General features: G+C 39.6%; 1 protein-coding gene across 1 annotated transcript; it reads left to right on the forward strand.

Annotated features, from left to right (window-relative positions):
• The first annotated feature begins 477 nt into the window (after positions 1-477).
• scaf11 (SR-related CTD-associated factor 11) lies at positions 478-24,395 on the forward strand. The gene is made up of 14 exons (XM_079817716.1): positions 478-674; positions 1,025-1,087; positions 1,249-1,379; positions 9,252-9,329; positions 9,420-9,495; positions 10,708-10,742; positions 10,840-10,940; positions 12,448-12,564; positions 13,929-14,002; positions 14,624-17,440; positions 20,296-20,621; positions 21,538-21,711; positions 21,791-21,913; positions 23,486-24,395. Exons 2-14 carry the CDS (start codon positions 1,066-1,068, stop codon positions 23,594-23,596), a joined length of 4,185 nt encoding a protein of 1,394 aa, XP_079673842.1. The 5' UTR covers positions 478-674; positions 1,025-1,065; the 3' UTR covers positions 23,597-24,395.
• Positions 24,396-24,874: the final 479 nt, after the last annotated feature.

Below are 24,874 nucleotides of genomic sequence, written 5' to 3' on the forward strand. Positions count from 1 at the left end.
TAAAAGACTTTTATTTTATTCAGGAGACGTTCAGCGTCCGCCATTCTACTGAATATTATGCGATTTATGTCATGATTTCGACTTTTTTATGTTTTTATTATTATGACTTACTAGGCTGCTATAAATTCGATTTAGTATATTCCTACTTTTTATGACATAACTTTGAATTTACATGCCATAAATTGACTCTTAATGTCATAATTTCGATTTAGCGTGTCATAATTTCAATGTTTCATGTCACAATCATGACTCTTAAAGTCATAATTCCGACTTTTCATTTCGTAACATATTTATTTATGTAAATAAATAAATAATGTGCAAATCCTGTTTATTTTTTTATTTTTTTTAAATCATTAAATAAGGTTTAAAAGACTTTTATTTTATTTTTACAGTAGATGTTCAGCATCCGCCATTCTACTGAATTTTACTTCTGCGAACCTTAAACCCTACGCGATGACGCGGCGAGTCTCCCATCATGCCCCGCAGCAGCGCCCCACAGCGGTGAAGAGGCGGAACTGCAGCCTCTGACCCACATGTGGCCGGGCGCCTTTAAATCTATCGCAATTACGAGCGCAAGTGCTCATGAAAGTCCACGAAAAGTGTGTGTTTTTGTGCTAAGGAGCGTCCTGCGTGCTATTATATGATCTGAAGACCGTGGAGCGACGCGCGCGGAGGTGAGTGCGCGCTAATGACAGCGGATGCTAACACGGCTAGCCGCGTCACACTGATAAACAAGAGTCTGAACTTATAAACAGGACGTGTTAACATCGCTGTGTGTGTCTAGGCGTGTTATTCTTATTAATTATTCACAGGGGACGGGTTTTAATGAGTATAAAACGCGCTAAACGCTCTCTGCTATGTCTAACGACTGCTAATGAACAAGTCAAACTTCAGCTGTGCTGAGACAGAGCGCAAGAGAGTAAATAAACACAGCAAATAAAGACACAGTGACAGAGTTACGCTGTCATTATGATGATAATGTTAATGTATCTTTATTATGTTTCCTGTTTTAACGTGCTGGTAGAGTAAACCAGGGCTCAGAGCTGCTGTGACCCGGAGCCAAAGATGCAAGAGGGGCCAGGAAAGGGTGAGTGGGGCTTTATGCTCATCTACTTCACACACACACACACACACATACACACACTAAAGTGAACAAGGCTGAGTAGTTCAATTTGACTGTTATGCATGGAATATTTTAATGCATAATAATGTGGGTGCATCAAACTAAGTTTGTGATTTTTTTTTCAGAGGGCAGTTTGGAGGATGAGGAGGATCAGCGGTGCCCGATCTGTCTGAACCGTCCCAGACGGACGGATAGAGCCGTGCCCAACTGCTGCACACACATCTACTGCTCGGCCTGCATCCTCCGCTGGGCTCAGGTCAGACTTCCACACACTCCTGCTTAAAGGGTTAGTTCACCCAAAAATGAAAATTCTGTCATTAATGACTTCCCCTCATGTCGTTGGACACCCGTCAGACCTCCGTTCATCTTCAGACACAAATGAAGATATTTTAGTGTAAATCTGATGGCTCTGAAAGGCCTCCATTGGCTCAATGCACGGTTCACTCTCAAGACCCTTAAAAGACACTAAAGACGTCGTTACAAAGTCCATCTCACTACAGTGGCTCTACAATAACTTTATAAATCGGCGAGAATAGTTTTTGTGCGCAGAAAAACCCTAAATAACGACTTATATAGTGACGACGATTTCAAAACACGGCCTCATGAAGCTTCGAAGCGTTATGAATCAGTGAGTCGATTCATGATTCGGATCGCGTGTCAAACTGCTGAAATTTGGCGATCCAAACTGCTGAATCGACTCACTGATTCATAACGCTTCGAAGCTTCATGATGCCGTGTTTTGAAATCGTCGTCACTATATAAGTCGTTATTTAGGGTTTTTCTGCGCACAAAAACTATTCTCGCCGATTCATAAAGTTATTGTAGAGCCGCTGTAGTGAGATGGACTTTGTAACGACGTCTTTAGTGCCTTTTAAGGGTCTTGAGAGTGAACCGTGCATTGAGCCAATGGAGGCCTTTCAGAGCATCAAATTTACACTAAAATATCTTCATTTGTGTCTGAAGATGAACGGAGGTCTGACGGGTGTCCAACGACATGAGGGTGAGGAATTAATGACAGAATTTTCATTTTTGGGTGAACTAACCCTTTAAACACACACACTTGCGCTACTCATCAGTAAAATCTGTGAAGTATTATTCCAATTTAAAACGGATGTTTTCTACGCGAATATATATTAAATCATGCATCATTTTTCAAGCAGCATCTTTACTCCAGTCTTCAGTGTCACATGATCCTTCATAAATCATTGTAATATGCCGATTTGCTGCTTTAAAGGTGCTGTGTGTAAGTTTAGTGGCATCTAGTGGTGAGGTTATGAATTGCAAACGCTCACCCCTCCCTTTTGAAGCACATAGAGAAGCTACGGTGGCCGACACAGGACAAAGATGTGGATGTCTGAGACATCAGAGCGTAACTAGCGTTCCGTTTGTTCGTTTAGGGCTACCGTTATGGTGCGTTCACACCGGACGCGATTCGCGCCAGTGATTTACATGTTAAGTCAATGCAAAGACGCGAATAGACATTCTGCGGTGCGGTTCACGCGAATGAGGCGGCGCGAATTGAGCGTTTGACGCGTGATCCGCACGAATGCCGCGAATCGCACAAACTTTAGCGGATATTCGCGCCGTGTTAACCAATCAGGAGCTTGCTCTGGTAGAGACAACAATGAGGAGAAAATCTGTATATTAATATCTGGTTCAGACAATATGATTATCACTGTGATAACATTAAATGACATGAAACACAACACAGTCTCTTTTTGTTAAATGCAAGTTTATGTTTGATCAATAATACAAAAGTATAAGTAAAAGGTATAATAAGCTACACATGAAATAAAGCAAACAATTCAGTCAAACATTCAAAGTCGGTGCTAGTCGGCTACAACGGTAACGTAAAGTTAAATAGCCTAAAAATAAAAAAGTAATGAAACTTCTCTTTGCCCTCAGCCTAAAGGCCTTTGCACACTGAGTCCGAAATTTTCACATGCGTTTTTTCGTATTCGTGATCCGAAAAATTCGTCACGCACAGAGACCTTGCACACTGAGTCCGATGCGTATTAATGAATGCGTTACGGAAAAAAAAACGCAAAACAACTTAAAATGCCGTCTTCCACCTCCTTATCAAGGAGCTGCGGATTATCCAGACCGATTCAAAGTTGAACGTCAGTGGCTCTGTTTGATGCTTTGCTAGCGATACTGGAGCCGCATATTAAAAAGAAGACCACCAATTTCCAATCCTGAACAGAGACTGGCAGTATGTCTAGGATCTGCGCGCACACACACACACACACACACACACATACACACACACACGGTTTACAGGGAGTTGGATTGCTATAATTATAGCTGTGATATTGCAGTATTTTTGATACAATAATATTTGTATATATAATTGTAGGTATCTGAGGAGCACTGGCGATTCATTCACCAGCATTGCCAGCAGTTTTAGGTTGGGCATCAGCACTGTAGATGGGAAAAACGGATGCGAAAAACGCAGAAAATCGAACCTGTTCCGATTTTTTTTTTGACGGATGAAAGTTTCGGAGGCAGTGTGCAAGCGTGATTGACATAACGTGAGGTCGAATTTATTTTTTGACGTGCAAAAATTTTGCATGCAAATTTCGGACTCAGTGTGCAAAGGCCTTAAACGATTCGCCAGGGAACAAATTTTAGATCCATGAGAGCAAAGATCGGCCGTTAGATCTACACAAGACGAATTATAGCCGGAGACGCCACAGAGACATCAGAGCCAGCGGCAGAAGAACTGGCTGAGGAAAGGCTGCTCTCACAGGGGTTAAAGAGCTGAGCTGATCCACTGGAGCTCACAACTCCCAAAACACCAGATCAAATGTTCAAAAAGGCACTCTCTTTATAAATAAACCACAGATTTGAGCTTTAAACAACTACATTATCGCCTGAAAAAGTCTTAAAACTACGTTTTGTTGAGACGTGTAAACACAGCCCATGTCAGACATTTCTCAACGAGACGAGCCGCTGGCAGAAGCCCCGCCCATGACGCGAATTCGCATCTGTTGTGAAGTGAATGTCACGCGCAAATGAAGCGAGTAAACTCAAAATGTTCAAGCGTCCAACTTCATGCCAATTATTTGCGTCATTCGCGTCCGGTGTGAACGCAACATTAGCCTCGAAATCTGAACGCACCCTAGCGGTAGCAAATGTAATTTGCAGCCAGGGTCGTCTAGCAACTCTCCGTTGGTGTATGAACTGGAAAAACCAAACTCTGGTCAGGCCAATCACATCCTGTATAGAGTCGGTGGGCGGGCTTAACATAATGACGGCAGAGTTGCGGTGGTTCCGCGGTGCTACTCGTAAACAAAGAAGCTGACGAACGGCGATCTTTCCAATCGGCTTTGGCCACGACTCTGGAAGACTTGGAGTTAAGAAAGAACAAAGAATGGCACTGAAGTCATTCTTAAAGGGTTAGTTCACCCAAAAATGAAAATTCTGTCATTAATTACTCACCCTCATGTCGTTGGACACCCGTAAGACCTCCGTTCATATTCGGAACACAAATGAAGATATTTTAGTTGAAAGCTGATGCTGAGAAAGGCTTCAATCAGGCCTCCATTGGCATTCAGTACATTGACACTTCCAAGATCCATGAAAGGCACTTAAAACGTCGTTACAAAGTCTCTCACCACAGTGACTCTACAATAATCATACAATGCGACGACAATAGTTTTTGTGCGCAAAAAAAAATCAAAATAACACCTTTATCCAACTTGTTCTCGACTTCCGTGTGCGCCTCCACGACGCATGCGCGAGAATGACGTAGCGCCGGTGTTCGGGAATCCATGAAATACACACTTAAGCCCCATTTTGAGCACTACGCCGAGACCTAAAGCAGATCAATGTAGAATCCAACAGCTTAGACACGCGCGTCTTCCTCTGCTCGTAAACAAATCGCTTCTGGGTCATATGTCCGAACGCCGGATCTGCGTCATATTCTCGCGCATGCGTCGTGGAGGCACACACGGAAGTCGAGAACAAGTTGGATAAAGGTGTTATTTTGATTTTTTTTTTGCGCACAAAAACTATTGTCGTCGCATCGTAAGATTATTGTAGAGCCACTGTGGTGAGATAGACTTTGTAACGACGTTTTAAGTGCCTTTCATGGATCTTGGAAGTGTCAATGTACTGAATGCCAATGGAGGCCTGATTGAAGCCTTTCTCAGCCATCAGCTTTCAACTAAAATATCTTCATTTGTGTTCCGAATATGAACGGAGGTCTTACGGGTGTCCAACGACATGAGGGTGAGTAATTAATGACAGAATTTTCATTTTTGGGTGAACTAACCCTTTAAGAAAGGAAGATGTGTTCGGAGTTTTGCCGACAGGATCTCGCTCACTGCAGTGTGAACAAGTGTCTCATAGAGTCGCATTATAACATCACTTTAACACACTCACGTGCGTGATATGATAAATCAGCGCTGCGTTACCACTAGGGATGGCGAAAACTAAACATTTTCTTGACCGACCACCGAGCCTCATTAGCCGGTTAAAACCGGTTAACCGATTAGTTTAAAATATGCTGCGCTATTTGAAATAACAGCCGCGAGCCGCGCCTGCAATTTCGCAACTCTGTGGCATCTCTCTGCCGCTCTGCCTCCCGCTCTCTCACACACACACACACACACTCTCACACACACACACACTGTCCCGGCGCCGCCGCCTCCCTTCCACTCACTTTTTTAAAATCCCCTACAGTGCGAAACATGAGTGCCGCAAACGCGGCGCCGAGGAGCTTGTTTGTAATCGGAGGACAAATGGCTCCTTACGGCCGTTTCACACCGCAAGCTTGAGCAGCGCGTATTTTTTTCGGCGCCCATGTTAATCAATGAGTGCATTCACACCGGGAACAGGAGCTTCGCGTGAGCAGCAGTGAAGCGGGGGTTTCGGCGCCGAGCTTATTTTTGCTGCTTTGCTGACGCTCAATTAAAGTGAAAGCACACTTTTGATGACAAAATAAATACGATTTCACACAAAAAGTGCTCAAAATGCACACAAGAAGCACATGTAGTGTGTTTTAACAAGAACTGGAGTATGCCAGAAAAGAAAATGAAGAATAAAATATATTTGTAGAACATTAACCCCTTTTAAATTGTTTTATTTATTCATTTTGTGTGAAAATATAGTGTGTGTACTGTATAATATGTACTGTGTGTGTGTATATATATATATATATATATATATATATATATATATATATATATATATATATATATATATATATATATATATATATATATATATATATATATATATATATATATATATATATATATAATATATATATATATATATATATAATATACATACATACATACATACAGTGTTGGGGGTAACGCATTACAAGTAACTTGAGTTACGTAATATTACTTTTTCAAGTAACTAGTAAAGTAACGCATTACTGTTCAAATTTACAACAAAATATCTGAGTTACTTTTTCAAAAAAGTAACGCAAGTTACTTTTTCACATTTATTTGACTGACAGCTCTCCTGCCCCCATGTTGTGAAAAATAAGTGGAGAGGCGTTGTGAGTAAACATGATGGTTATTGTAGTTCTAGACTAAATGTGAGCATTTACTCATCTCACTTGCACAATAAAGATTCTGTACTCCTCAAAATGAATAAAATCAGTCAAATGCAAAATCAGAGTACTCAAACCTCAAATATATAAATGTTAAATAAAACAAATATTTTTATGCATTTAATCTACCTTTATTGACCAATGTTATGCTGCTGACCTTTGATGATTCAGTTAAGCCATGAGCAAAAATTACTAGATTTTTTGTTTTTATTGGTAAAACGTTTTTCTCCTACGTCCTATTCTTCCATTATCCAGAATGGCAGCACATTTATACCTCAGCCTGAGGCCTATTATTTCAATTTTGGTATGAAGAGGTCTTTACATTTGCACAAAAAAGGACTTTTTTTGCTATTAAAAAACAAAACTAAAAAGCAAGCCCAGCCCAGGTGAGAAAAAGTAACGCAAAAGTAACGCAAAAGTAACGTAACGCATTACTTTTATTAAAAAGTAACTAAGTAACTCAATTAGTTACTTTTTAAGGGAGTAACGCAATATTGTAATGCATTACTTTTCAAATTTCAAATTAACTTTCCCCAACACTGCATATATATATATATATATATAACTTAAGATAGCCAGCAAAGATGATATATAAACATTAGTTTGGTCTATTATGTAGGCTACACAGACAGGTCTAGGCTCTAGCACTACCCAAATCAAGTCGGCGGAGTTTGCGGTCTTGCAAACGAATTGAAGTTAAGTATGAATGAAACCACATGATCGGAGCTGTTTTCTTGGGCATGTTTATCGTTTACCATTTACATGCGAATGTTGTAGTAGGCAAGACTATCAAGTTTATAAATTACCAACTTCTAAAAACAAATATAGGCTAATTGTCTTTATAAAGCAATACTCGCATTGGATATAAGTGAGCATTATATGTAGCGTTGGAGCTGCTGCTGTGACGCAGTACAAACGCTTCCAGTGTGAAACGGGGGTTAGTTTCGAAATGGTTTGGGTACAAGGTGATCGCGTTGAAAATAAAGGCATTTGTCTAGCGTTAGAAGCTCATTTGAAACATTGCCGCGGCTCATTTAAGAAAATGACAGCTCCGAAGAGACGCCGCTTTAGTTCGAGGTAGTGCTAACAATAATAAAGAAAGATGATGATCAACACCTTGTGTTACCACTGAAATGTAGATGTAATATATTTCCAAATGTAAGCCCATCTTATGCGGAATGTTGTCTAATAGACTGCAACACGATAAAGCCAATGGATAAAACCTTCAGAATGCGTAAAAGACGCACCGGCCAAGGCAGGTCTAACTCGCTGTGTGCCTTCTAATTAAGCACTGAATCACACAAGTTGCAACTTACATCTGTGTCGTTCTTTTTGGTGAAATGGTCCCACACACTACTTTTCTTTGCACGCTTCATACTGTCGTCTGCCCTGGCTCTAACCTCGAGTGTTTTAGCCTGTTTACTTTTTGCAAACCTTAGGAGCGCGCAAACCCAAACGCTGTGACCTCGCGCCAAATGTTTTTATCGGTTTATTAAGTACAAACAGGCGAGTTATGAAACATTGAGTGTGAGGGATTTGTTCACTTCACACAAAGATTTTGGAATGAGATGGCTAACTGTAGTAGCGTTTACACTGCAAAAAATGCTTTTCTTACTTAGTATTTTTGTCTTGTTTTCAGTCCAAATATCAAAAAAATCTTACATTAAGAAGCATTTACTAGACAAGCTAAAGTTTTTGTCTTGTTTTGGGGGAAAATAACTCAAAATTAAGGGAGTTTTTGCTTAAAATAAGCAAAATAATCTGCCAATGTGGTAAGCAAAATAATCTTGTTTTCAATTTGAATTAAGATTATTTTGCTTACCCCTTTGGCAGATTATTTTGCTTATTTTAAGCAAAAACTTTTTTTTTTAATTTTGAGTTATTTTCCCCTAAAACAAGACAAAAACTTTAGCTTGTCTAGTAAATGCTTCTTAATGTAAGATTTTTTTGATATTTGGACTGAAAACAAGACAAAAATACTAAGTAAGAAAAGCATTTTTTGCAGTGTAGTCCACTGTCTATAATAGCCTAATTTAGAGAGCACTTTTTTTTTTTTAACCGACAACTTTGATCGGTTAACGTTGATTCGGTCAAACGGTCATCGGTTAACATCCCTAGCTACAACACACACACACAAGCTCGACTGACAGAATTAAAGCCCCACCCAATCAAGTCAAAGACACGCCTTTGTGTTGAATAAGAGACATCTAGTGGCGAAAAATTACGTATTGTGCCTTTAATACTATATTATAATACTTTTTGGAATTTAGTTTACTGTACTTGTTTAGATACTTTATTTTTTTGCATACAATTGATTTATATTTCTTTATTAATCAAATTTTTAATATTTTTGGGGGGGTTAAAATGTCACGATTTACTTTATTTTGCTGTCCTCACTTGCATAAATGTACTATAGTGTCCAGCACACATTATATCTGCTGTCTGAATCATTTTTGGTTGGACACAGGTCAATAATCTGCATACTACCCAGGAAATATATACTGTAATGTTTGATGTGTGTGTGTGTGTGTGTGTGTGTGTGTGTGTGATTGGTCACAGATGGTTCAGTCCTGTCCAGTGGACCGCAGACCCTTCAGCGCGATCTACCTGCAGGTTTCCTCGCAGCAGTGCATCAAGGTCAGACGTCCTCCTAATGTCCTGAGTGTGTCTCCATAAGAGCCTCTGATTCCTGATGAAACTCACCCGAGCATCTCCTCTGTGTTTCAGCTTCCTGTGAAGGCGCTCAGACTGACAGGAACTCGAGAGAACAGAGCTAATGCCAAACAGAAATGCCACAGAAAAGGTACGTGCTTAAATATTGATTCTTGTCTTGTTCGTGAGGTGTTGATATTTCAATATGAAAGATATTCCAGGTTAAATTCACCTTGACTTCTGATGATTGAACGGAAAGTACTTTGGACTTGTTATACAAAGCATTATTGGGAAATAACGTGAACATAAATTAACAATGTAAAGTGTGTATGTGATGTGTATGTGTTGCGAAATTAATTTATCCTGGCACTGCACTATATATTTACCCATATATTTCCATCGCAAATGTTTTGTTGAAAATGCCACCGATGCTGTCGGGAGGTCAAGTTGCATAAACTAGAATATTATGTTAATATTATATCATTATGAGTGAGTCATTGAATCATTCATTCAAGAGATTCATTAAAAAAAACGCTGATTCATCCAGTAATGAGACAAGTGAAGTCTTTATGAGTGAGTCATTGAATCATTCATTCAAGAGATTCGTTCAAAAATGCTGTTTCATCCAGTAATGAAACAAGTTAAGTCTTTATGAGTGAGTCATTGAATCATTCAAGAGATTCGTACAAAAACACTGAATCATCCAGTAATGAAACAAGTGAAGACTAAATGAGTGGGTCGTTGAATCATTCATTCAAGTGATTCGTTAAGAAACGCTGATTCATCCAGTAATGAAACAAGTGAAGTCTTTGAGTGAGTCGTTGAATCATTCACTCAAGAGATTCGTTCAAAAACGCTGATTCATCCAGTAATGAAACAAGTGAAGTCTTTGAGTGAGTCATTGAATCATTCACTCAAGAGATTCGTTCAAAAACGCTGATTCATCCAGTAATGAAACAAGTGAAGTCTTTATGAGTGAGTCGTTGAATCATTCATTCAAGAGATTTGTTTAAAAACACTGATTCATCCAGTAATGAAACAAGTGAAGTCTTTACGAGTGAGTCATTGAATCATTCACTCAAGAGATTTGTTCAAAAATGCTGTTTCATCCAGTAATGAAACAAGTGAAGTCTTTATGAGTGAGTCATTGAATCATTCGCTCAACAGATTCTTTCAGAAACACAGATTTCATCCAGTAATGAATCACGATTCTCAATTTATACACAATCATGCAGCTCTGGTTTGAAGTGTGCAAGCTTTTTTACACAGATTTGCTTAATAGTTGGTTGTGGTTGAGCTCTATATAACAGAAACGATAAAAATTAAGCGATTTCCCAAGTAAATGTCTTTTGTTCCCCGGCAGGTGACTCGGATGCATCTGTGGACAAAAACAGAAAGGTTAGCATTGCACTATGTGTGTTCCTCCTGTTGGTCTCATTTATTGCATGTGAATGAAACAGGAAGTGTTAAGCAGTGTGTGTGTGTGTGTGTGCAGGTGAGAGGAGACTCGTGCCACTCTCTCTTGCTCGATCAGCATTTTCCCTCATCACTGCCCAGCCAGCAGGGAGCGACCTTCGGCACGCTGACGCAGATCATGTGAGTGCACGAAGACGTCACAATATTCCTTATTTAAATAATTAATGCGCGGAATAAAGGGGCGGGGTCTGGTTGAGCTAGTTAGCAGTTATGGTAAGGGGCGGGGCATTTCCCAAACACACTGGATACCATAATCACAACCAGTGTTGGGGGTAACGCATTACAAGTAACTTGAGTTGCGTAATATTACTTTTTCCAAGTAACTAGTAAAGTAACGCATTACTTTTCAAATTTACAACAAAATATCGGAGTTACTTTTTCAAGAAAGTAATGCAAGTTACTTTTTCACATTCATTTGATTGACAGCTCTCCTGCCCCCATGTTGAGAAAAATAAGTGCAGAGGCGTGTGTGTGTGAATGGTGATGGTTATTGTAGTTCTAGACTAAATGTGAGCATTTATTTATCTCACTTGCACAATAAAGATTCTGTTCTCCTCACAATTAATAAAATCAGTCAAATGCAAAATCAGAGTACTATGCAAACCTCCAATAATTAAATGTTAAATAAAACAACAATTTTTATGCATAATCTACCTTTATATTTAGTTTACCAATGTCTTGCTGCTGACCTTTGATGATGAAAATCAAATGTTTTTATTGTTAAAACTTTTTTCTCCTGCATCCTATTCTATCATTATCCAGAGCTGCGCCCTCTACTGGTCATGTGTGAATTAGCATTTTTACCTAAGCCTGGGGATTATTTTAATTTTGGTATGAAGAAGTCTTTACCGTTGCACAAAAATATAACTTTTTTGTTATAAACAATAACAAAAACAAGCCCAGCCGAGGTGAGAAAAGGTAACGCAAAAGTAACGTAACGCTTTTCTTAAAAAGTAACTAAGTAACTCAATTAGTTATTTTAAGGGAGTAACGCAATATTGTAATGCATTACTTTTCAAAGTAACTTCCCACACAACACACTGCTCCAGCCGACCAATCAGAGCACAGTGTGCTTTTCAGAAGGCGGGGCTTCATAGAGACAGGAAGTAAACAGAGCGTTACTGACAGACTGGGAAGAGAGGAGCCGCAGCAATGTAGCACTGCAAAAAAAGCTTTTCTTACTTAGTATTTTTGTCTTGTTTTCAGTCCAAATATCTAAAAATGTTTACATTAAGAAGCATTTACTAGACAAGCTAAAGTTTTTGTCTTATTTTGGTGGAAAATAACTCAAAATTAAGGAAGTTTTTGCTTAAAATAAGCAAAATAATCTGCCAATGGGGTAAGCAAAATAATCTTAATTCAAACAGAAAACAAGATTATTTTGCTTACTCCATTGGCAGATTATTTTGCTTATTTTAAGCAAAAACTCCCTTAATTTTGAGTTATTTTCCCCCCAAAAAAGAAAAAGAACTTTAGCTTGTCTAGTAAATGCTTCTTAATGTAAGATTTTTTTGATATTTGGACTGAAAACAAGACAAAAATACTAAGTAAGAAAAGCATTTTTTGCAGTGAGAATATGAGGAAATGATCAACATTCATTGTTTGTTGTTTCTGTCTTGCGCTGTAGGGCAGGATCTGTTGAGGTTTGTGAGGAGGGTCCGGATGGCGTTCAGTGGAGGAGATTAGAGAGGAAACGCAGGTGGCTTCCTGCCTCTGTACCTGTCCTCTCTACAGGTGTTCCCAGGTGAGGAGTGCGTTTCAAACTGTCTGTTAGCTGAAAATCTGATGCACTCAAAAATGGCAAGAACCGCTGAAACCGCCATTTTGAATCTTTAACCCCTTAACTGTCACCGTCCCGCTAGGCGCTCTTTTTTTTTTTTTTATCGCCTTTTTTCATATCACACATTTTATTTATCATGAATTAGGTATCATTCGAAAGCGTACAAACTCAAAATTCATCCTGTGAAAACCACTTTGGAATTGGACATTGTGTTACTATGGAAACAGTACTCGAATTCTTTTAGCTGGCTCCTCCCCTAGTGGGCGGTGTCAATTTATTTTAAACACTTTATATTCAAAACCTTTTCTAATCTTGACAAAACGCATATCGTCGGAAAGGTCTGAGTCTCACGGTTCCATATTTGGTGATTGTTTTGTGAAATTTGGAAAGAAATTGATTAATTATGTAATTTGTTACAGGAGAATGCATACAAAAATTATCAATAAATTGTCACACCCGGTGGCTATTTTTAGCTATTCTAAACAAAATCTCATGGGAACTTCAATTTTTGTGATATCAACTTCAAATTTGGAACACAACTTGGTTAGACATATGGCTTTGACTTTGTAGTAATTTTAGAGTAAAAATTATTTTGTAAAATATACATTTTGTATAAAATAAAAAATATTTGGTAACACTTTAGAATAATGCTCATTAGTTAACATTAGTTAAATACATTAGTTAACATTAACTAATAATGAACTGCACTTATAAAGCGTTTATTAATCTTTGTTAATGTTCATTTCAACATTTACTAATGCATTATTAAAATCTTGTTGACATTAGTTAATGCAGTGTGAACTAACATGAACAAACCATGAACAGCTGGATTTATATTAACTAACATTAACAAAGGTGAACAAATACAGTAACAAATGTATTGCTCATGGTTAGTTCATGTAAGTTAATACATTAACTAATGTTAACTAATGACCATTATTCTAAAGTGTTACCAAATATTTAGGACAGTACATTTTATTAACAGTATATTTAATCTAACATAACTTTTCATGCTTTTCATTGTGCTTTCACTTAAGCAATAATTTGCCCAGCGTCGTCTTTAAAACGAGACCGAAAATTGAATTAAACATTAAAATTGAATTACAGCCATTTAAGTTTGGATGGTGCATTTTCACGTCTATTCTCAAAAAGGTTGACAGGTAAAGGGGTTAAGATGATCTCTTCCGGTTTACTGTTTTTTTTTTGTGGCTTTATTCTGATTCAGCTTTTGTTTTGAAACTACATATACATTGGTTTGGTCATTAAAAGTACCTTTGTGTGCATGTCTCTTTTTTTGGGTTATGAACCTTTTGTTTATTGACTTTTAGGGTGTTACTCCACTCACATCTGCTTCTGTCAGCTGTCTCCGCCTCTCTGAATCTGCTGCTTTCTGAACACACAGGTGAGTTCACTTGAAATAGAGTTGGTTGATAGTTGCGTTTAAGGACATGTGTATTATTCTGGTTATTTTTAATTATTTGACTTTTCATATGCAACACATAATATGCGTTAGTTGCCAAAGTTAATGTGCTAACTAAGTAGTGTTTAGGGATGCATGATATATCGGCCACCATATCAGTATCGGCCGATATGTTAATTATGGGTGGAGCACCGAAGGTGTGTAGGCACCTATTGTAATCGTTGGAGTTCTTATTATTCTTCAATTTCTTCTTCTTCCGCTCTTTAGTCTATGACAGCCCATAGAACCGCTTACGGGAAAGTTATGAAATTTGGCACGCAGATAGAGGACAGTCTGAACTATCACCATATCAAATTCGGAGCCTCTAACTCAATCATTCTAGCACCACCAACTTTTGTCTAATAACCGTAAGGGTTAGAAATTGAATTCTTCCTCTGAAATTCTTCCTTGTCTCAAGACAAATCGATTGCACCCTATATGACCCTATCATTTTCCGCCGTGAACATTTTTTGTGTATTGTATTATATAATGTAAGCTAAAATTAAATTGTGGTCATGTTTATTTTGAGTTGATTTTAATTTAATTTCCCCCTGTGTTTCTCAGTTCCTCATGGCATGGTTTGTGCCGTCACCTGCCCCAAAGGTGAGGAGAGAAAGGGAACCAGGGGTTCTGGGTCAAAGACCTCTGTGAAGCCAGAAGCTACTGCGACCAGACGTTCTTCTCGACACAGTCGCACTGAGGCAGAGGATTCCTCAGCTGCACAGTCGCAATCGACAGATTCAGACACCACCTCTTCTACACCACAAACCATAAACGATACTCCTGCTTCTACGAGCAGAGGACACCAGGGGAACAATCAGAGGTCTGGAGCGAAGAGGAAAGGACGCCCGAAGAAGCCGAAGGTGGAGAGACATGAAGACGAGGAGGTTGGAATTCATGAGGACGATGGAGTCAAAGAGGAAGCAGAATCTGAGGAACCAAAAACAGACCAGAAAGCAAGTTCTGATCAGATTGATGACGACCAAGACCCAGTGGATACGGAGGAGAAGATGGAGGTGGAGAACGAGATGAGTCCTACTGAGTCTAATAACCAGGAAGAGGAAACGGCAGAAGTAGAAGAAGTGGCAACTGAGAGTATGGTTGAAGACAATCCGATACTTTCACCAGAAGATGGCGAGAAAGAAGATGAGATAAATGATGCAGACCAAGTCGAATTGGTGAGTGTTTCACCAATAGTGGAGGAAGATTGCCTATCTCTTTCCTCTGTTGAATTGGAAGAGTCTCAATCTGATTCCCAGGATGTTGAATCATCTCTGCAAGCGGAATCAGCAGCTGAACCTCCTACAGCCGCTTCGGACCAGATTGCGGATCTGGATCCGGAGCTTGACACCACTGAAGAAGACCAATCCGACAAACAGGAATCAAGTAGCCTTTCACCTCTCCAAGAGATTGAGGATCTGATACCGGAGCCTGACACCACGGAAGACAATGCAGACAAGCAGGAATCAAGTAGCCTTTCTCCTCTCCAAGAGATTGAGGATCTGAAACCGGAGCTTGACACCACTGAAGAAGACCATTCCGACAAGCAGGAATCGAGTAGCCATTCTCCTCTCCAAGAGATTGAGGATCTGAAACCGGAGCTTGACACCACTGAAGAAGACCATTCCGAAAAGCAGGAATCGAGTAGCCATTCTCCTCTCCAAGAGATTGTGGATCTAAAACCGGAGCCTGACACCACGGAAGACAATGCCGACAAGCAGGGATCAAGTAGCCTTCCACCTCTCCAAGGGATTACGGATCTGAAACCGGAGCCTGACACCACGGAAGACAATGCAGATAAGCAGGAATCCAGTTGCTCTCCTCCTCTCCAAGAGGAACAGAGCGCCGCTCCTTCAGTTCTTGGAGAGAAAGCCAGCCCTGAAACTAAGGACACGAATGCAAGTCCTCAGGACAACACTGACCCCATTCCCATGGAGTGCGATTCTCCGGTGTCCGAGAATGCTGCTGAAGCTGAAATTGATCCCACCGCAAACGTGGCTCAGATGGCCGATCAAGAGCCCAAGATTGACTTCTCTAAGGAAGCGAAAGGCTCGGACAAGAGGGAGCGGGAGGGACGATCCCGCAGGTCTCGCTTTCACTCGCCTACGACCACTTGGTCGCCTACCAAGGAGTCTAAGAGCGAAGGGACACGCAGGTCAAGGTCCCGATCACGGGACCGTAGTCACAAGAACCGGTCCACATCTCGGAACCGGGAGCCGCAAGAGGATGAGCGGGAAGGCCGGCGGAACCGCGACCCGCAAGAGGAAGAGCGGGAAGGCCGGCGGAATCGTGACCCGCAAGAGGAAGAGCGGGAAGGCCGGCGGAACCGCGAGCCGCAAGAGGAAGAGCGGGAAGGCCGGCGGAACCGCGAGCCGCAAGAGGAAGAGCGGGAAGGCCGGCGGAATCGCGAGCCGCAAGAGGAAGAGCGGGAAGGCCGGCGGAATCGCGACCCGCAAGAGGAAGAGCGGGAAGGCCGGCGGAATCGCGACCCGCAAGAGGAAGAGCGGGAAGGCCGGCGGAATCGCGACCCGCAAGAGGAAGAGCGGGAAGGCCGGCGGAATCGCGACCCGCAAGAGGAAGAGCGGGAAGGCCGGCGGAATCGCAGCCGTAGTCGTAGCAGGGAGCGGAGTCACAGGAGACGCAGTCGTTCCAGGAACCGAAACCGACCCGGACGCCGGAGCCCATCCCAGGAACGTGCTGATCATGGCGGCCACTCTCCTCGCAAGAGGGAGTCTTGGGGTACGGATGGATGGCGGAGCAGGGGTGGTGGTGGTGGTGGCGGTGGCGGTGGACGAGGTTTCCGCAATTCCAATTGGAGGAACAATGCGGAAAAACCTGGGCATTTGTCAACAAGAGATCCTGTTTCATCCGACAACGGCAACTTCAATGAGGCATCTCCCGAACGAAGCAGGAGCGAGAACCCGGACTGGGTAAAAGATAGGGAGAGGCTCTGGCCGGACACTGATGCTCGAGGGCGTGAGCCGCGAAGGGACGAAAATTTGACCAGTCCACCTTCAGATTCCTGGTGTCGGGGCGGCTGGAACGCAGGTCGCGGTAGAGGAGGTGCACCCTGGGCGTCCAGCCAACAGGGCGAGCCAGCAGATAATTGGAGGCCACGTGCTTCTTTCTCAGGGACAAATAATGCAGACTCCTACAGTCGCTTCAACGAAAACCGAGCCGGAGGAAAGAGAAAAGATTGTGAGAGCGGCGAGTCGGCGATGGATCGTTCTGGGTGGTCGTCGGCATCGAGCTGGGCTGTACGGCGAACTCTTCCCGCCGATGTGCAGAACTACTACTCGCGCAGGGACCGAGGAGGCGGCAACAATACCTGGAACAGACAAGAGGATGATCAGGGTGCACCAGGTGCCCCAAAACAAGCAGGTCTGTCTTAATCCAAACTCTTAATCCAACGTTTTCTGCTTACGATGTTCTGATGGGCTGATTGAAAATGCACTTACACTCGCTGATAATAGATGTAGGGCCCAATGAAGTCTGTTTTATTGTTGCTCCAATTCGGTTTTTCCATTTGAATTTTTCAGGATTTTGGCTTTCTCAAGCCACAAGTACACAAACTTTATCTTCTAGGCCCAGTTGTTCAAAAGTATTCGGATTGGATCAAATATTGAAAATGGGTTGTTCAAGAGAAAAAAATTATTCTGAAATCGGATTAGATCACAAAATCCAAATCTTGGTTTTGACCTGGATCAAATTGTCAGCTTGCGTTGTTCAACACTTTTTAGTAAGATTTGGATACCTTTGATTAAAAAAAATCAGCTGATCCCAGCAGAAGGGTGAATTTCAGGAACAAAAATATAATAACTGGTCAATTGTTTTATGTAATACACACATTTGTTATTTTTCTCTTGATTAGTTGAACTGTTAAAGTAATAAATTAGAAGTAGACATTAGGCTACTTATTAAGCCTTTCAGTCGCCTACAGTAAAGAAAAAAGTTTGACGCCATAAAATAATCCCTATGTAAATATCAAACAAAAATATTATATTTAATTTAAAGTGTTTTATCACTGTTTGTAAACTACATTGGCACAATCATAAGAGACGAACCAGTCAAAAGTCCAAAAGCGAATACAAATTTTCTCGGGTGAACGCTACATGAAACTTTTGAGAGAATGCAAAAACATTAAAATATTTTCATAATTTCATATTTTTCCCATCACCATGTCCCCTTAGGGGCTCCGTAGAGCACTAGTAATCCAGATTTGGTCATCTGAAAAGGTGTGTATCTGGATCAGGGTGATCCAATACAATTTTGCTTTGAAAAACCGGCACAAAAGTAAAACGGATTATAGCAAAACATAGAATATTCTGATCCAGATTAAACTGGACCCCGTTTTTTCTGGATTTCATTTGAACTTTAGTAATCAAAAAACATGTCTTGCGTTATTGAAATCATAAAACGTGTACAAATTCACAACAAATTATTAAAGATTTAAAAAAATGACATTGTTAGGGCCCTATAAAATCTGTTTTTAATTTCTGGATTCCCTTTTAATGGTTACATTCAAACCTTAATAATCAACAAGTATATCTAATCAACTGGAATCATAAAACTTAGATAATTTCTTTAAAATAAATGAATAAATTGTTAGTTAATGAACGCGGCCAAGGCTTACAGTCAAACCAAGAATGATTCAGACACAGATATAATGTTTGACTAGTGTGTAAAGGACACTATAGTTAATTTATGCAAGTGACGATGGCAAAATAATGTAAACCGTGACATATTACACCCAAAAATTCTTCATATAGTGACTACCAGTAAAATTGATAAAAATTTGGGACCAAAACTGACCATGTTTTGCTTAAAGGTGCAGTGTGTAATATTTATGAGGATCTATTGACAGAAATGCAATATAATATACATAACTAAGTGTATAAAGACGGTTATGTTTTATTATCTTAGAATGAGCCGTTTCTATCTACACACACCGCGGGTACTGTGAAGCCGCCATTTTGCGTCGCCATGTTTCTAAGGTAGCCCTAAAGGGCCAAACTTCTCTACAGAGCGCTAGCTACTCTCTGCTCTCTCAGACGACGACATCTTTGTCCTGTGTTGGCCACCGTATCTTCTCTGTGCTTTGAGAGGGGTGTGCGATGGGCGGGTGCAATTCGCAACCTCACCACTAGATGCCTTAACTTACACACTGCACCTTTTAAGTGTTTTTTTTTCTTTAATTGCTAATGCGACCTTTGACACCACATACTGAACTAAATGAAGCATTGCTTGGTCATTGGTTGAGCTGAATTGGTATTATCTAATTGTGTCATACATCGTAATCCATTACATCCCTTTCTATCAAAGTCACCTGACATTATCAAGATGAATTTGTCATACTTTATTACCATTTTCTAAACTATAGTGAATAAACTGTGATGATGTGAGAAAATGTTGAAGCTGTCTGAAAACATTGTGGTTTGAGTGTAACCGCAGCGGCTCTGGACATGTGACCAAAAGTGTTCATCTTACTGGTTGGCCATCAGTATTCACAGTGTGATACCTTCTGAAATCTGAATAAGACGCGTTAACAGACAAAATAATTTTCACATCAGTGTCTTATCCATAAAGCATAAGTATGCCAATTTTCAAAAGTGCCGTTCTTAAAGGGTTAGTTCACCCAAAAATGAAAATTCTGTCATTAATTACTTCCCCTTATGTCGTTCGACACCCGTCAGACCTTCAGCGGTTTGACACACGATCCGAATCATGAATCGACTCACTGATTCATAACGCTTCGAAGCTTCATGATGCCGTGTTTTGAAATCGTCATCACTATATAAGTCGTTATTTAGGGTTTTTTTGCGCACAAAAACTGTTCTCGCCGATTCATAAAGTTATTGTAGAGCCGCTGTAGTGAGATGGACTTTGTAACGACGTCTTTAGTGTCTTTTAAGGGTCTTGAGAGTGAACCGTGCATTGAGCCAATGGAGGCCTTTCAGAGCCATCAGATTTACACTAAAATATCTTCATTTGTGTCTGAAGATGAACGGAGGTTTGACGGGTGTCGAACGACATGAGGGGAAGTAATTAATGACAGAATTTTCATTTTTGGGTGAACTAACCCTTTAAGCTCTTACTTTAGTCATGTTTCAAAAGACATTTGCATTTCTATTACACAAACAGCCACTTTTAATTAAAAGCCCATCTTGCCAGTGGTGAATTTCTCCTTTATTATCTTTGGGTCGCATTAACATTCATGTCCGTTTTCCATATTTCAGATCCCCCACAGAATGAGCCAAATGCGCCCCTGCCAACCGAGGCTGTGCCAGCCCCACCGCCCACCCTGATGCCCCACCAGCTGGGTGTGATGGGGGTCCTCCGCTACCCCATGGGTCCTCTGCTTCCAAGACCTCCGGCTGTGGGACTGCAGCCGCCTCCTCAGTTCAGTTTGCCCCCTCCAGTGCCAGTACAGCTGCACCCCACTGGGCCGCTCCTACAGGTCCCATCCATAGCCGTGCAGGGACTGCCTCCGCCTCCACCACCTCCTCCACCCGTGCAGCAGGGCGGCTTCACCGTGGTACCGCCCGAAGGCCACCCATCACAGGTGAGCACCAGGGTTATCATCATTAAAGAGAACCCCTGGGGTCCATTCTTCATACCTCGCTTAAAGGGTTAGTTCACCCAAAAATGAAAATTCTGTCATTAATTACTCACCCTCATGTTGTTGGACACCCGTCAGACCTCCGTTCATCTTCAGACACAAATGAAGATATTTTAGTGTAAATCTGATGCTCTGAAAGGCCTCCATTGGCTCAATGCACGGTTCACTCTCAAGACCCTTAAAAGGCACTAAAGACGTCGTTACAAAGTCCATCTCACTACAGCGGCTCTACAATAACTTTATGAATCGGCGAGAATAGTTTTTGTGCGCAAAACAACACTAAATAACGACTTATATAGTGATGACGATTTCAAAACACGGCATCATGAAGCTTCGAAGCGTTATGAATCAGTGAGTCGATTCATCATTCGGATCGCGTGTCAAACTGCCAAACTTGGCGATTCAAACTGCTGAATCGACTCACTGATTCATAACGCTTCGAAGCTTCATGAGGCCGTGTTTTGAAATCGTCATCACTATATAAGTCGTTATTTAGGGTTGTTTTGCGCACAAAAACTATTCTCGTCGCTTCATAAAGTTATTGTAGAACCGCTGTAGTGAGATGGACTTTGTAACGACGTCTTTAGTGTCTTTTAAGGGTCTTGAGAGTGAAACGTGCATTGAGCCAATGGAGGCCTTTCAGAGCATCAGATTTACACTAAAATATCTTCATTTGTGTCTGAAGATGAACGGAGGTCTGACGGGTGTCGAACGACATGAAGGGAAGTAATTAATGACAGAATTATCATTTTTGGGTGAACTAACTCTTTAAGACTTGTATGGCTTAATATAACTTAAATGATGTCTAAATTTGCCTGCATGTGCTGTCTTTGGTTGGTAACATTTGCATATTTTACAGCAGGTGATGTCCAGTTTTCCTATCCCAGGCAAAGGTTCTTTCAAGCCCATGCCAACCAAAGTAATTTCAGGGCCTCCTCATCCTGTTGGGATGGCCAGTGCGGCCCAGCCATCCTCCACCACCCAACCCGCCACTCACAGCAAGGCTCATGCCGACAGCTCAAAGAAAGAGAAGGCACGTTCAAGCAAACCGCTCCGTGCTAAAGTCCATATCCTGCGCTGCACTTACTAAACTACATTTTTCCCCTTTCAAGCAGAAACTGCAGATTCAAGAGCGGGCCGTCAATGAGGTGAAGGCAGCCATTAAGCCATACTATCAGAGGAATGAAATCAACAAGGATGAATATAAAGAGATCGTACGCAAAGCTGTGGAGAAAGTAAGTGCAGATTTTTAGTAGATCCGTAGAGGTTATATAGGTCACACTAAGATGTAAACGCAACTTTTTTCCGCGTGGAAAACACAGGAGAAATCTTGATGAAATTGCAATGAAGCCATATGTTAACTTGTAATATTTTATTGTGTGCCTTTTATTTTTTATTATTTATATATATATATATATATATATATATATATATATATATATATATATATATATATATATATATATATATATATATATATATATATATATATATATATATATATATATATATATATATATATATATATATATAAATATAAATATATATAAATATAAATATATATAAATATAAATATATATAAATAAATAAATAAATAAATAAATAAATAAAGGCACACTATTTATTTTTACATTATAACATAAATGTGTGTGTGTTTATATTTGAATAATTTCATTATTTATTTTTTATTATAATTAATATATGACTATAATTTCTATAATTAAAAATATAAAATGTATAGCATATAAAAATACATGTTATAAAATAACAATAAAAATATATATTCTATTTGACTATTTCTATAATAAAAAATAAATAAAATTGTTCAAATATAATATTTTTTATATTTTATATTATTTATTTAGATTATAAGTATTACAAATAAATGTTATAAAATAATAATATAAAATGTATTTGTACTATAATATATATATATATATATATATATATATATATTATATATTTTTATATATAATTTTTTATATAATTTATTTTGATTGCTTTTATTTGGACAATTTTTTATTATTATAGAAATTAGTCATACATATATTATATTTGTTTTTTATTGTTATTTTATAACATGTATTTTTATAAAATTATTCAAATATAATGTAAATAAATAAATAATATATTATATAATTTAGGGCTGTCAAAAGATTAATCGCATCCAAAATAAAAGTTTGTGTTTACATAATATATGTGTGTGTACTCTGTTAATTATTATTTATATATAAATACACACACAAGCATGTATATATTTAAGAAAAAAATATTATTTTTATATATATATTATAGATTATATAAATGTATATACAGTATATACATGCAAATATTTCTTGTATTCGTGTATTTATATATAAATAATAATTAACAGAGTACACACACAAATATTATGTAAACACAAACTTTTATTTTGAATGCGATTAATCGCGATTAATCTTTTGACAGCCCTAATATAATTTTTGATTTGTATATATTTTTTAATTATATATATATATATATATATATATATATATATATATATATATATATATATATATATATATATATTTCTCATTTATAGTATTATTTTATAATGCATATTTATTTAGGCCTATTTATTTATTTTATTATATTTTTCTATTATTATAGTCGTATTCACTGATTCTCTGGGCCGCATCTCTTGAATCAGTTGTAATTCAGTGTGATTTTAGTGCATCTATTCCTTGAATTCATGTTCATGTGCCGGCATAATGTTGACTCAAATTATGAATTTTGCACACGTGGCTCATAGAAACACACAGCACATGTCTTGCTCTTTCTCTCAGGTGTGCCACAGCAAGAGTGGCGAGGTGAATGCCGACAAAGTGGCCAATCTGGTGAAAGCGTACGTCGACAAGTACAAACGCATCCGCAAGGGCAAATCCGAGAAGAGCTGAGGGTCGCTGTTCTGCTGACTGCACAAGTGCAATTTCTCCACCGCGGTGTCACTGACTGGAGCCGTTCTTAACACATTTGCATACAAGAATGAAGATTTTTCTAGAGATGACATATTTTGTTTAATTTGGATTTGATATAGTGCAAATGCCCTTTATTGGATTGTGTCTTATGGGTGTATGTGTGTGTGTGTGTGTGTGTGTGTGTGTGTGTGTGAGGGGGGGTGGGGGTGGTAAGGTCTGTAATGGTGTCGCTATAATTGCATTTTGCTTCTAAGTTTAAAGTAGCAAAGAAAATGATTAAGGCAAATGATTCAAGTGGTACGACTGGACCTGCCCTGTCTCTCTCTCTCTGTCTCTCTCTCTGTCTCTCTCTCTCTCTCTCTCTGTCTCTCTCTCTCTCTCTCTCTCTCTCTCTCTCTCTCTCTCTCTCTCTCTCTCTCTCTCTCTCTCTCTCTCTCTCTCTCTCTCTCTCTCTCTCTCTCTCTCTCTCTCTCTCTCTCTCTCTCTCTCTCTCTCTCTCTCTCTCTCAGTAGATAAACAGACTTTTCCCTTTAGAAGCATTGAAACAATCTGGAGTACATGTGCATTAGCTTTATTATTCCCTGCAGATGCTGAATGCGTGTGTGTGTGTGATTCAGTCATAATCTTACGTGGAAAGAACACGGGTAGTTTGTTGGTGAGCTGAGATGATTTTGTTGTCATATCCAGGTTTAAGTCCTGTACTTCTGTTTATGCAGTTCAATCACTGTGTCTGTTTACCCTCCCAGAAGCAATGAAATAAACCAGCTCTCTGAATCCCGTCCTGTGTCGAGTTACTGAGTTTCTGAGCCGCAAGGAGGATCATTTCCTCAAACACTCTCGTTAACTTATGGAATGTTATTAAAGGGATAGTTCACCCAAAAATGAACATTAGCCCATGATTTAATCACCCTCAAGACATCCTAGGTGTGTATGACATTCTTCTTTCAAACGAACACAGTTATATTAAATAATATCCTGGCTCTTCCAAGCTTTATAATGGAAGCCCAGAATTTCAAGCCCATAAAAGTGCATTTATCCATCATATAACTGCTCCACGGGTTAATAAAGTCCTTCTGAAGAGAATCGATGGGTTTGTGTAAGAAAAATATCCATATTTAACATGTTATAGAGTAAAATGTCAACGCCTCTCGCAGTTTAAAACGCTTGCGCTACGTCCGAACATCATACGTCTCGCCAGTAACGCCTTCTTCATAAGTTGAATACGGATGCCGGTCTGACGGAAGATAGATATTTTAC

The sequence above is a fragment of the Gobio gobio genome (assembly GCF_949357685.1).
Source record: "Gobio gobio genome assembly, chromosome: 5".
NCBI lineage: Eukaryota > Metazoa > Chordata > Actinopteri > Cypriniformes > Gobionidae > Gobio > Gobio gobio.